General features: G+C 43.6%; 1 protein-coding gene across 4 annotated transcripts in view; it reads right to left on the minus strand.

Annotated features, from left to right (window-relative positions):
* Positions 1-14030, minus strand: part of LOC141105736 (pancreatic lipase-related protein 2-like) — a 176536-nt gene that overhangs the window by 67590 nt on the left and 94916 nt on the right. For 3 of the 4 annotated variants that reach the window (XM_073595806.1, XM_073595807.1, XM_073595803.1), the window contains exons 2-3: positions 12086-12183; positions 6525-6679 (exon numbers count right to left, since the gene is read on the minus strand). In XM_073595806.1, coding sequence (XP_073451907.1) covers positions 6525-6679; positions 12086-12183 — 253 coding nt within the window. Of the gene's footprint in view, positions 1-6524; positions 6680-12085; positions 12184-12386; positions 12436-14030 lie in introns of those variants that run through there. The other variant, XM_073595805.1, reaches the window with a different exon arrangement.

Below are 14030 nucleotides of genomic sequence, written 5' to 3' on the forward strand. Positions count from 1 at the left end.
AAGATTTTAATGTCCACTTGCAGTAAGGATATTGGACGGTAAGAATCGGGATATTTGGGGTCTTTGCCCGGTTTGGGAATTACAATAATCACAGCTTCTTGCATGGATTCAGATAGGGTTTCAGAGTCAAAAATGTGGTTGTATAGTTTCAGGAGTTCAGGGATCAGAACTTCTGAGTATGCCGCATAGAAGTCTAGTGGTAGGCCATCATGACCAGGGGCCTTGGCAGGGGCAAGTGAAGCTACGGCCGTGGCAATTTCGTCCACGGAGAGGGGGGGCATCGAGAGCTGCCACCTGAATTTCTGACAACTGAGGAAAAGCAATATTCTGCCAAAAAGCTTGGGTTTCTGGTCCAGAGACATTCGTTTGGGAGGAGTACAAATTGGCATAATAAGAACGTAACTCTCCTAGTTCAAACGCTCGCTACCAAGAAAAGAAAAGTTTCTGCCTCGCCTTCATAAAATGTAATTGATCGACGATTCGAGTTTGGGATTTAAGCGCGTATATTTTGGCCGTTGTGGGGTCCGACCTGAATGCGTCAGCAAGGGAGGCCAATTTGTCTGATGCTTGCTGAAGTAGAGCTTTGGAGGAGGCTTTCAGTCAGTTTATACATCTGGAGAGGGTAGAGTGGACACGTAATTAATAAAAAGCCTCCCTAACTAGGCCAGCGGAAGCCGTATCACGGCTAGTGTTAAAGTAAAATTACCACTCACGCTGTATGTCATCCTGGTTGGCCAGGGCAGTTAGCCAGAAGGGGTGTAGATGCCAGGTATGGGGCATAACCTGGGGAGCCAGATGGAGTATTGCCCAATATGGGGCGTGGTCTGACAGGGATCTGGAGTGAAAGCCTGACTCCTCCAGCAGAGGGGACAAGATGTCAGAGACCAGAATAAAGTCTATAGGGGACATGGTAGAATGCGTCACAGAAAAACAGGAGAAGGCTTGGGTTTGGATATTTGTAATGCCACGTATCTGCTAGTGAAAAATCTGTGAATAGACGACTTAGGCGAGTGTTCGTAGGTAGTGGAGGGGGCGACATTGCATGTAATCTATGGCCGGGTTAAGTACCAGGATGCAAAGCCACAAACAGGAAACCCTCATAGATCACAGCAGAGTTATGGGAGGGAGGGATGTAACAGGCTAGAATCAAGTATGGTTTACCATATAAAGTAACATGTAGGAAGACAAACCTGCCCTGAGGGTCTGTGCGTATAGAAACGATCCTAAACTGAACCTTTTAGGCTATTAAAGTTGAACCACCCCTTGAATATGGAGCATGGGTAGCATGATAAGCCCACCCTATCCAAGGACTTTTGAGGGCGAGTTGGAGCTGGCCAGTAATATGTGTCTCCACCAATACCACAATATCTGCCCTGTGAGATTTGAGGCAGCTAAAAACGGCAGTGCGCTTCAGCTTGTCACGGATCCCACAGACATTCCATGTAAGGAATTTTTTGGAGTTCATAGAAGGTGTGTGATAATAGCAAACAAGAGTAGTATCATATTCAAAACTGATGGTAAATAGGTAATCCACTCACACCTATGATACCAGCACTGGTAACTACCTAAAGCAGCCACACAATTCTCTGTTATACAGACAACCCTAATACAGTGAAAATAAACAGTGGCGCTGAAACTAATAAACTACTCACAACTATTATAAATACAGTGTCGGTATATCTAAAGTGAAGAGACAAAAATCTTATGTCACGATAATGACACTAAATGATAAGTGAACTACTAATAGTGAGAAGCCTGTTGGGTTTATATACAATGATTAGTGCTCTACTAAATTATATATCACCCTGTGACAAGTGAACAAAAAAAGAAAAAAAAAATCAAAAAAATTATTAGGAAATATTTCTTGAAAAAATAAGCAACCAAAATGTATAGTAAATTGTGGAAAAGTCCATAAAAAAATCAAAAAAATGTGTAAGAAATTCTTCTCTGTGACGTGATATACAAAACAAGTCCAGCTTCTATATTCTTCCACCACACTTCCGTGCCAGGGATTCAACTCCCTTTAAGAAACGCACTCAACAGCTCCCTCTGCCTCACACCCTCATATTCGGTTGAAATCGCCTTAACCCACACAAAAGGGGTGAATGATAAGCTCCGAACTGCAACCGTGTGCATCCAAGATCTCTCCACATGTATATAATTTCTGTCAGTGGGACTGACCCTCAATCCAAGATGGCAGCCTAGGCAGAGGCGGGGACAATGGCTTTACATTCAGCTCCTTCAGCAGGAACACAGGAAGACGTCGGCACGGAGTCCCCGGATTACTTACTGTCTGTCCCTCGGCTGGTGGTCACATAGAAATCAAGAGGCGCCAGTACCTCACCACAGGCCCCAGCTACATGCCGGCTGGAGTCTTCCCTGTAAACTTCACTGACGTGGTAACGCAACCTACCACGACACCTGGAAACCACAGCCCTACACCAATCACAGGGTTGATTGGTGTAGGGCTGTGATTTGATTGATTTCTATGTGACCACCAGCCGAGGGACAGTAAGTAATCCAGGGACTCCGTGCCGACGACTTCCTGTGTTCCTGCTGAAGGAGCTGAATGTAAGGCCAACGTCACCACCGCTGCCTAGGCCGCCATCTTGGATTGAGGGTCAGTCCCACTGACAGAAATTATATACATGTAGAGAGAACTTGGATCCACACAGTTGGAGTTCTGAGCTTATCATTCACCCCTTTTGTGTGGGTTAAGGCGATTTCAGCCGAACACAAGAGTGTGAGGCAGAGGGAGCTGTTGAGTGCGTTTCTTAAAGGGACTGGAATCCCTGGCACGGAGGTGTGGTGGAAGAATATAGAAGCAGGACTTGTCTTGTATATCACGTCACAGAGAAGAATTTCTTACACATTTTTGTGATTTTTATAGACTTTTCCACAATTTACTATACATTTTGGTTGCTTACTTTTTCAAGAAATATTTCCTAATAATTGTTTTGATTTTTTTTTTTTTTCACTTGTCGCAGGGTGATATAGAATTTAGTACAGCACTAATTGTATATAAACCCAACAGGCTTCTCACTATTAGTGGTTCACTTATCATTTAGTGTCATTATCGTGACATAAGATTTTTGTCTCTTCACTTTAGATATACTGACACTGTATGTATAATAGTTGTGAGTAGTTTATTAGTTTCAGCACCACTGTTTATTTTGACTGTTTTAGGGTTGTCGGTATAACAGAGAATTTAAACATTGTTCACATTCAGGAGTAGTATCGTGTTATCCCACAGAGCAGATTTATTCAGGTCAGAAAGCAGTAAATAGGAAAAAAAGCATATCTGAGTCATTGCGTACCAGTAGAAAAAGCACCATGCACATACCAATACATTCCAAATATAAAACATTAACCAAAACTGAATAACTTCCCAACCCCCTCACCCAACCCTCCGCATCCCAAACATAACGGGGGCATAGTACCCATAACTTGTGCAGATCTGACGTGTAAAAACAGGGGTGATCAGATCTGTAAGGTTCATACTGTAACAGAAGAAAAAAATATTTTCCGGGTAGTATGGATGTTGAGGGCAAACACACGCTGGGAGAGGAACTAGCAGTAGGACTCATAACGAGTCTTTCAAAGTTCCACAGGAGAATTGGTAGGGTCCTTGAGTATGCTTGCGGTGGATGGAGAACGATGATGAACTGTTTGAATAAAAAGTCAGGGCAAATGGATTATCACCAATTGGTGAAATCCTGTGATGTGGTGCCCATTGGGGTGAATATAACTGAAGGTAAATGATGGCAAATCAAAGGGCTTTGAGAAATGTGTATGCCTTGTCTGTTATCGCCGAGAACAGGGGGGAAAGTTCCAACAGAAAGTAAACTTGCTTGGGTAACAGAGTAAAGCTGTTAATGCTCACATAACGCTGGCTGGTATGGAGGCCATTAAGATGAAGAAGGTAGCTGTGGATTATCCATATGAGGTATGGCTTACCCACAGAAAATAAGGGGAAGAGTCTTCATCAGGCAGGACGATTCCTATCTGCATCGCGTTGGTCCAACCATGCAGAAGCAAGCTCCGGATATTCAAAAAAGTGTACCCGGCCATCGCTCACTATGAGGAGCCAGGCCGGGAACAGCATGGCGTACTTCAAGTGGTGTATTCTGAGGCAATGAAACGGGCCTGTTGCTTCTGAAACTCTGCCAAGAAGTCAGGGAAGACCGAGATTCGACCACTTTGGAAAGGGATATTGCCCCGGTCTCGTGTCAGACGGAGAACTGCATCGCGGTCTCGGTAGGTCAGTAGCTTTGCTATGAAGGCGCAGGCGGTGCACCCTCTGGAGGTTGGCGTGTGGGAATTTGATGCGCACGCTCCACCACAAATGTGGTGGAGAAGGCCTCTCTGCCAAATGTGGTAGTCAGGAGGTTATCCAGAAGTGTAGAAGGGTCAGGGCCCTCAGATCCCTCAGAAAGCCCAATAAAGCGGAGATTTGATCTGCGAGCACGGTTCTCCAGATCATTGTGCTTTTGAGCCAGTTGCTGGATCTGGCTCTGCATGGCTTATGCAGAGTGCTGTAAGGGGTGAAGGGTATTCTCAGGACGGCTAATCCTAGTCTCTGTCTCCATGCCCCATTCCCTCAGCTTGGTCATGTCCTGTCTGATTAAGGATATATCTACCTTAACCTCTTCTATTTTGGAGGTCAGGGTAGACTGGCATGTGGAAATAGCTTCTAGTACCTTGGCAGTGTCGGTCACGGCATGTTCTCCTATCAGTGCAGCAGAGGTGCCATCTTCCTCCTCAGGGTCCCGTTCCTGTTGCCAAAATCTCTCCAGAGATGGAGTGGCAGCGTTGTTTCTCTTAGGCAGGGAAATGATGAGAAGGGCTCAGGAGGACTAAGCTGGTGTTGGTATGGAAGAAAGGTAGCGGTGGGCACTCAGGATGTCTGTTGCAGGATAACCCGGGACACACGCGTCCTACTCCATTGCTGTCCAGGCCAGGCCCCCCTCCAAGTCACGCACCCCCCCCCCAGTATGAATTTTAAGGGGAATTACAAAATCCACACACAAATCCATGCCCTCAACAGGGGGGGGGGGGGGGGGGGTTGGGTACCTTGCCAGGGGGACTTGTACCTTGTAGCTAATGTTGATAAGGACAAGAGCCTCTTCCCACAATCCTGGCCTGGTGGTCGTGTGTGTCTGTGGGTGGGGGCTTATAGGAATCTGGCAGCCCCAAGATACCGGCCCCTCTCCTCATTCACAAAAAAAGGGGGGGGGGGGAAACCTGGTGACCCTAACCTTGCAACTCCACTCACTGAATGACTGCTACCACAGTTGTCATTGTCAAAAAACGGAAATTTCAGGGAAATTGTTCACATAATTGCCCAAATATAGCTATGTGCCCATATTTAGGCTATGATGATTCTTTCCCTTTTGGTAAATTGAATGAATGGGCTGGATGATGTCAGTGGTTGGTAAGGGTGTACTGGGTGCAAGTACTCACTGCTTTCATAGCAACCATTGACAGCTAGAAGCTGTCATGCTCCTCCACACCAAATGCAATATGTGTTTGGATAAACATCGAATAATCAATGTTCAGTTGAAATATACATTCAGACAGAACAGTGAGCTCATCCCTAATCCAGGGTCCGACTAAATTTGGTAATTGAACAGATTTTGTCAAAAATATCACCTGGGATCCCATGCATTGTTTTACACAGTGCGGTAGATCTGTCATTTAGTGATGGGCGTTGTAATTGAGGAATAGTTTCTGTCTTTTTTTATCTTATTGTGGATACCCTTGCACTGATTCCCCTGAAAGGGGCTGGATATCTGGTTACTCCCTTATTATAAAGAAGGTTTTTAGATTCCATTTCTAGCCCCCCCATATTACTCTACCTTCTTATTGGGTCTCTGGAGGTGTGGAAGAGGTCTTTGTTCCTCAACACTGAAAAAAGATTACTTTGTAGGGTGGGAGAGGCTTTGATTGCCATTGCAAAGTATCCCCAATTGTAAAAGGCATGCGGCCTGGAATGGTACAGTTTGCTACCCTCCCTTTTCTGGCTACTCTGGCTATATGCCTGGATAAGGGTCTGAAAGAAATAATGAGGCGAACCCTACTCTTACTTTTGTGTAACACCATGTGCAACTTTAGGACATCCCACATGCATGTTATTTAAAGATGTTGAGTATTTTTATTGTTTTTTTTTTTTAATTTCTTTGGCATATATACGTCCTTCATTGCAATGCCCAGTAACCTAGGCCCTTTTTTGACAATAGCTTGCCTATTAGCCTTAAAAACTGCCAGAATTGATTATTAAGATTTCCCTCTCATAGATAATGGGGTTTGCTGATTTTACGTTAGGTTCCCTGGGCTTCTTGTGAACTGAACATGGCCAGATTCGCTCATCTCTATCACTTACTGGCCAACCCCTATAGAATTATTTTCTAGGTGTGGGAAGTGTATATCTCACCAAGTCAAAGTTATTAAGTAAGTGTTAAAAATGTGAGCTTGAAAATCTGAGCATCAATACGGACAGACAGAAATCGGAGTTACAGACACACCTGGTGGTTCTTTGGGTTCTCCCGGGTCAGAAGGAAGAATTGGGTGTCAATCTTGTCTGGAGACCAGGGTAGCTTGGCTACTGGCCGCTGGAAGGTCCTAGCCCAAGGTGGATCATCCGAGAAACAGCCGAGGTCTTCATAGCAGACCTCTTTACCTGGGGGACACAAAAAAGACACGTCATTCACTTGTGCTGAGCTTTAAGTGAACCTGTTTATTTATTTTTTTGTTCGGTTTTTACATTGCTGCAATTGCTGTGTAAATAGCAAAACCAGCAGTTTCTGACCCTTCTATTTCATTCACCAGAAGCCATACTGAGTTTGGAGTTCTGGAGACTGCAGATAATTATTCATCATGGCTGCACCCAGCACTCACAGACTATTTTGGATTTTCTGTGCTAAAGTAATATCAGTAAAAGTGAAAAAAACAAAAAAATCAAACACCAGAGGGTGAACTCTGAGTGTAGTAAATATAAAAATAGCATTTATTAAAAAGCTTAAAAGACAACTCACATTTGTATTTTAAAGAAAGTGCTTCTTATATGGCTTTATCCAGACATGGTTTCTCTCTAGACAGTAACTTCAGCAGCTGGTGACTGCGAAGGATTCGGACCAGAGGATGGAGGAATCTGCCGCTGGATGGCTGTGCAAGAGATGTCAGAAGCCTCAGACAGCAAGGGAACCAGGAAGGAATGACATCACGCTCCAGGGTGCATGAAGGGGGCATGGCTATGAGTTTATCGAAGCTGCCCAGCCTCTTTATCAAGCCTGCCTTTAATATTGAGATGCCCTATGTAAATAGCTGGTGGGACTACAAAATTCAGCTGAACTGGAAATACTACTGGCGCTATTTATTCGCTGTAAATTTCATCAAAAACAATTGTTGGTAATACAGACGGCTATGAAAGGCACGTCTGGGGCTTTATAACAAAGTATTAAAAAAAAAATGATATAGCTGCAGAAATGATCCTGGTCTGGATCCCAGGTGTAGGTGGGGTGCAGCGTGGTGTGGCGGCAATAACATACACAGTCCAAGTGCGATAACAGAACTTGTATTGATTTAATGCAAACAGTTCACAAATAACCCAGTGGACAAACAGCACATAGAGAGTAGTATTCAGCTGAAACTAACAGCGCCTGTTGAGAGGAGCAGAATGCGGCATGGTCGTCTTATACCCAAGCGAGAAGATGTCCAGAGAAGATGCAAGCCCTGCGCTTTCCCTCCTCATCGGGAACCTTTGCCTGCCACTAATTCTGTCTCCACTAATTCTGTCTCTACCAGGTGGGATACCTGTATCTACGTGTAAGGAAAGGCTTGCTAATAGCCGAGATAACTCCTCTGGACAGACTTCTGTGCACAGGCTCAGGGCTGCTGTTAAAAATCATGGGGCCCTGTACAATCTTCCTGATGGGCCACCCAAACCCCACCTACACTTCACCCACCCCCCAAGGTGCAGCAAAACAGTGGCACTGACTTTATCCGCCTACAACCTGAAAATGAAAAAAAAAAGTCCCTCTTCTTCTCCCACCTCCTGGACCCCTCTGTTGGCCTGATGGACACAGAGAAATGTAATTTCTTGCTTAATTGTAAGCAAGTAGGAGCGGGGGTGTGGTCTAGTAAAATCAATGTATTAATTTAGGCAGAAATGAACAATAACGTTGCTCTAAGCCCCCTGTTAGCTGATGAGGCCTGGGCCCAGTACAACAGGACCAGTTGTACTGCCTTATCAGTGGCCCTGCACAGGCTAAAACATGTTTCCCTTTGTACTCACAAGAATTGGGCACCGGCTAATGCATATGCACACATGTGTACCTGGGTCAGAGGTTGGCGTCAAGCAGGCTATTTAAACTCGGACCATGCTCAGGATCAGTGCTGCTTTCTCTTTCAGCCTTCCTTGTATCCTGATTCCAGTTGCTGACCCAGCTTGTCTGACCACTCTCTGAACTCCACCTGCACTGACCCCAGCTTGTCCTTTAGCTTCACTTCTGACTGTTCTATTTGCTTTTCTTCCACCGATTAGCTCCTGACCTGGCTTGTACCCAAACCACGTTCTTGCTGGCTTCTCTGTACCTGAACTGTTCTGCCAGTATACAACCTGGCTTGCTTGACTCTGCTTCTTGACACATCCTTCTGTGCCTGCTGTTCTACAGTCTGCTACCAGTGCATGCCTCACCTGCCCGCTGTCGTCAGTACCAGTCTGCTTCAGTCTGTCATCCACCAGCTGTCTACCAGCCCACCCGCTTCACTGTGAACTACTGATGACCTCTCCTGCCTGACATGGATGTCCACTCTACTACCACTTTGTGCCAGATACATGAAGGGGATTTAGGTTTAGGATTTTGAAATACCACTTTTCTTCCTCCTTCTTGCCCCTAAGTCTGCTGCCGTATTAGATGAAGTAGCGTTTTTTTTTTAAAGGTTTAGAGGATTGACAGGCCCCCTGCTTTTTCCATTGTTTCGACCTTTTTCTGGCGGTGGCTCGTGCCCACATTTTAACATCGTAACTATTTCATCATTCTGAACACCCCTTTCCTGAGTAAGCATATTTGCGAAACTCGTAGAGAAAAGTAAGCCCCTCTGCAGTCTACAAGCATATTTTCTACTTTATTTGCTATACGATGAAGTGAACTGGTATACATCCAGTGGGCAGTAGTTATACAGCCCATTCTAGAGAAGTGCAACATTATTTACATCTACTTTGGATGGGGAAAAATATATAAGGGGTGTGGAGATGCGACCCCGTGTCACAGGTGCATATGAGCAGTGTATGCCTGATTTTGGTGGGAATACTAATTGCACACCTGTGGGCTGGGTTCATAAACATCCCAGGAATAGAGGTCAGTGCTCAGACTTGGAGACAGCGCTGCCCGGCAGACAGGAAGTCTGGCCTAGGAGGTCAGGAGGGTCCCACTAGGAGACGGCTCCAGGAGAAAGAGACAGGAGGTCTCAGAGTCTAAGACTGCAGGTGGCAGCCTGTGTGTGCACATCTGTAGCAGGCAGAGGTGGCCCGCAACCAAAAGAGCACAAAGCTGACAGTGAGTAAGCCAGGAGGCTATAGTTTGTTTATACAGTGATGGTGGAACCCCCCTGTGAGGGAAGATTACGGTTTGTTTGAACTTTTTCGTTACCTTTAAATAAAAGTGGGCTACCATGCCCTAAAAACGCAGTCTGGAGTGGCACGTTTCTGGAAAACTGCATGTACCACTTGAATGTAATCACCCCGGATTGTCACAGGGGCTTTTGTTCAGATTCATGTTTATGATGTGCTTTGTTTTCAACCACTTCCAGGCCAAGCCTATTTTGGCACTCCTCTCCTATATGTAAAAATCATCTTTTTTTTTTTTTTGCTAGAAAATCACTCACAACCCCCACACATTATATAGGTTTTTATTGCAGACACTCTAGGTAATAAAATGGTGGTCGTTGCAACTTTTTATGTCACACGGTATTTGTGCAGCAATTTTTTTTAAACACGTTTTATGAATAAAAAGAAAAACAAAAAAACAGTAAGGGTAGCCCTATTTTTTGTATAATGTGAAAGATGATGTTATGCCGAGTAAATAGATACCTAACATGTCATGCTTTAAAACTGCATACACTTGTGGAATGGCGACAAACTTCAGTACTTAATCTCCATAGATGACGATTTTTTACTGGTTACCTGTTTAGAGTTAGAGTAGTTCGCTCTAACAGTGATACCTCCCATGTGTGGTTTGAACGCCGTTTACATATGCGGGCACAACGTACGTATGCATTCTCTTTTGAATGCGAGCATAGGATTGGGGAGCTTTTAAAAAAAAAGTTATTTTGACACTTTCCCTTTTAAATGTTTTATTTTGATCACTCTTATTTCTATCACAAGGTATGTAAACATCCCTTGTAATAGGAATAGGGCATGACAGGTAATATGTGAGATCTGGGGTCTATAAGTCGCCAGTTCTCGCCTCTAGGCTCCGAAAGCCATAGAGATTGCCAGAGACCATCTGGCCCATGGTATTCTCTATAGTAAATGGCTCTAGCTGACCGATCGCACGGGTGAGCTGGTAGAAGCACCGGAGGGCGGCTGGAGGGGGGACGTCCCCTCCCGCCGCCTACAAGAACAATCAAGTGGCTGAGTAGCCGCTATGATTGTTTTTACATGACAGGGAATCGCCGGCTACAAAAAAAAAGGCATTTGATTTAACCACTTAAAGTCCAAGGGCGGGAAGTGGTTAAAGGTTTTTTTTTTTCTGCACATGTGGTTTTTAACCATAATCAACCAGTTTTTGCGCTGATGTGATTTAATATAAATATATTTCTGGATTTTAACCAATGACCGTGTATTTTTTGAGGGGTGGTGCACCATTAAAGTCCCTCTACCTTTTTTTGCTGTGCTTTTTAGACAATCATCCTTTATGGTTTATTTTGGTATGTGGTGCTAGATTATATGTGTGCAAATTCTTTGCACTTTCTTGATACTTGCATCCTCAACAACATATTTCCATTTTGAATTCCAAAAATTCCAACTATGGGTGTGCCAAACAACTAAAAAAAAACAATCAATGGATACGCAAGGCATATATAGTATACTAATACACTCTACGCAATGCCTGACTGTCAAAATGAAAGTCAGTAGTTACTGTGTAAATACAGAAGCAGTAGAAACTCACGCTGTAAAAATTGGACTATCTGGCACAATATTACAAAACATTATATGAATTGGAGATGAATACAAAGTAACTAGTGTTTATGAAAAATACAATTGTTCAGACTCTGGATACAGAAATACAAAGTAAAATTGTTTATAAACATTGTTCAGACTCAAGATCGAGACTTTTTTTGTCTACTATGTTTCATTCACCTATAGATTAACAATTAATATTTTTTCTTAATTATTATTATTTGCTTTGTTTGTTCATTTTTAAAGTGGTGCATTAATAAAAAAAAAATGTTTAATTTGTAAACACTTTCAACATAATATTTAGTGTAATCATTTATGGGACAAATAATAGATGTTTACATTTTATTTACCGCAACAGTAATTGAAAGAAAACTACTGATAAAAGTAGAAAAAAGTGTGGTTTTCTTGTTTTGTTACATTTTTTGGTCTACAGATTGCATAAAAAATAAACTCCTTTCAGCTACACATAATTACCAAAAAGAAAGCCTTGTTTGTGCAAAAAACAATGTATGTATTACCTTGTTATCTTAAAGTAAAAGTATAGTCAAAACTTTTTTCATTTTTGGTAGAACAAGGGAGGGTTATAAGCTCTGTCAGATTTTTTTTTTTTGCCATCTGTCCCATTGGGGATATTTACCTTCAATTCAGTTCCTGTCCCATAGCCAAAACAACAAGTGAGGAAATACCTGCAAAATAAGGGAATCCCTTAGAGCCCCCCAGAACTAGTGTCCCCATTGTCCCCAGGACATTCTAAGAAAACCTGACTGCAAATGAATATTGGTACAGGGGATGGAAGAGAACGTGGTAAATGTTTGAATCATCAGCCCCCTGCCATGGAAATAAGAGAATTGCTGTGTAGCAGTTACATTCAGTTTGGTTGTTACAATGGATTTGTAATCTCACCTCTGGCTGCTCCCAGTATGAAGTAATACACAATGATAGGGGTCAGTGTCTTCATCCTCGGCATCATATGGAGGGGGCTCTGTCTTTGAATCTTCGTTCTTGGAGGAAAACAATATAGTGAGTGTTACAATGTACCAAGTATAGAAGAGAATACAGGAGGGGAAGTGATCCGGCTGGAGTGAAGTTTCACAGATCAGATTTCCAATTATAGAGAAAAGAGTCTAATGTTATTGACGGAGCTGAGGATTTATACTGGCATGTGTTGGGGAAGTAACGCTGTCACAAGATGTTATACTGTTACCTCACTTGCTCCAGTTTGACATAACTGAATATTCTCTTGTGGAATTAGCTGAACACACAGAAATACTATTGCATCAGACAAAAATATTCTTTTTACTTTAATAACCATCCTGGAAGACGCCCAGATCAAACAAATAGAGAAGTGGGGAGGGAAGAGAAAAAAAGACAGACAAAAAGGGACAGTCATGTGGTCCCCAAGCTGAATATGAGGCAACTGGGTAAAGAGAGATCAATATACAGTATCTCACAAAAGTGAGTACACCCCTCACATTTTTGTAAACATTTTATTATATCTTTTCATGTGACAACACTAAAGAAATGACACTTTACTACAATGTAAAGTAGTGAGTGTACAGCTTGTATAACAGTGTAAATTTGCTGTCCCTTCAAAATAACTCAACACACAGCCATTAATGTCTAAACCGCTGGCAACAAAAGTCAGTACACCCCTAAGTGAAAATGTCCAAATTGGGCCCAAAGTGTCAATACTTTGTGTGGCCACCATTATTTTCCAGCACTGCCTTAACTCTCATGGGCACAGAGTTCACCAGAGCGTCACAGTTATCTTCCACGACGATATCACGGGGCTGGTGGATTATAGAGACCTTGTGCTCCTCCACGTTCCGTTTGAGGATGCCCCACAGATGCTCAATAGGGTTTAGGTCTGGAGACATGCTTGGCTAATCAATCACCTTTACCCTCAGCTTCTTTAGCAAGGCAGTGGTCATCTTGGAGGTGTGTTTGGGGTCGTAATCATGTTGGAATACTGCCCTGCTGCCCAGTCTCCGAAGGGAGGGGATCATGCTCTGCTTCAGTATGTCACAGTACATGTTGGCATTCATGGTTCCCTCAATGAACTGTAGCTCCCCAGTGCTGGCAGCACTCATGCAGCCCCAGACCATGACACTCCCACCACCATGCTTGACTGTAGACAAGACTACTTGTCTTTGTACTCCTCACCTGGTTACCGCCACAGTAATCCATGTCCTTAGTCTGCTTGTCTTCAGCAAACTGTTTGTGGGCTTTCTTTGTGCATCATCTTTAAAAGAGGCTTCCTTCTGGGACGACAGCCATGCAGACCAATTTGATGCAGTGTGCGGCATATGGTCTGAGCACTGACAGGCTGACCCCCCACCCCTTCAACCTCTGCAGCAATGCTGGCAGTACTCATACATCTATTTGCCAAAGACAACCTCTGGATATGACGCTGAGCATGTCGACCATGGCAAGGCCTGTTATGAGTGGAACCTGTCCTGTTAAACCGCTGTATGGTCTTGGCCACCGTGCTGTAGCTCAGTTTCAGGGTCTTGGCAATCTTCTTATAGCCTAGGCCATCTTTATGTAGAACAATTCTTTTTTTCAGATCCTCAGAGAGTTCTTTGCCATGAGGTGCCATGTTGAACTTCCAGTGACAAGTATGAGAGAGTGATAGCTATAACACCAAATTTAACACACCTGCTCCCCATTCACACCTGAGACCTTGTAACACTGAGTCAAATGACAACGGGAGGGGAAAATGGCTAATTGGGCCCAATTTGGACATTTTCACTTAGGCGTGTACTCACTTTTGTTGCCTGCAGTTTAGAAATTAATGGCTGTGTGTTGAGTTATTTTGAGGGGACAGCAAATTTACAATGTTATACAA

Source organism: Aquarana catesbeiana, linkage group LG08 (assembly GCF_042186555.1).
Source record: "Aquarana catesbeiana isolate 2022-GZ linkage group LG08, ASM4218655v1, whole genome shotgun sequence".
Taxonomy (NCBI): Eukaryota; Metazoa; Chordata; class Amphibia; order Anura; family Ranidae; genus Aquarana; species Aquarana catesbeiana.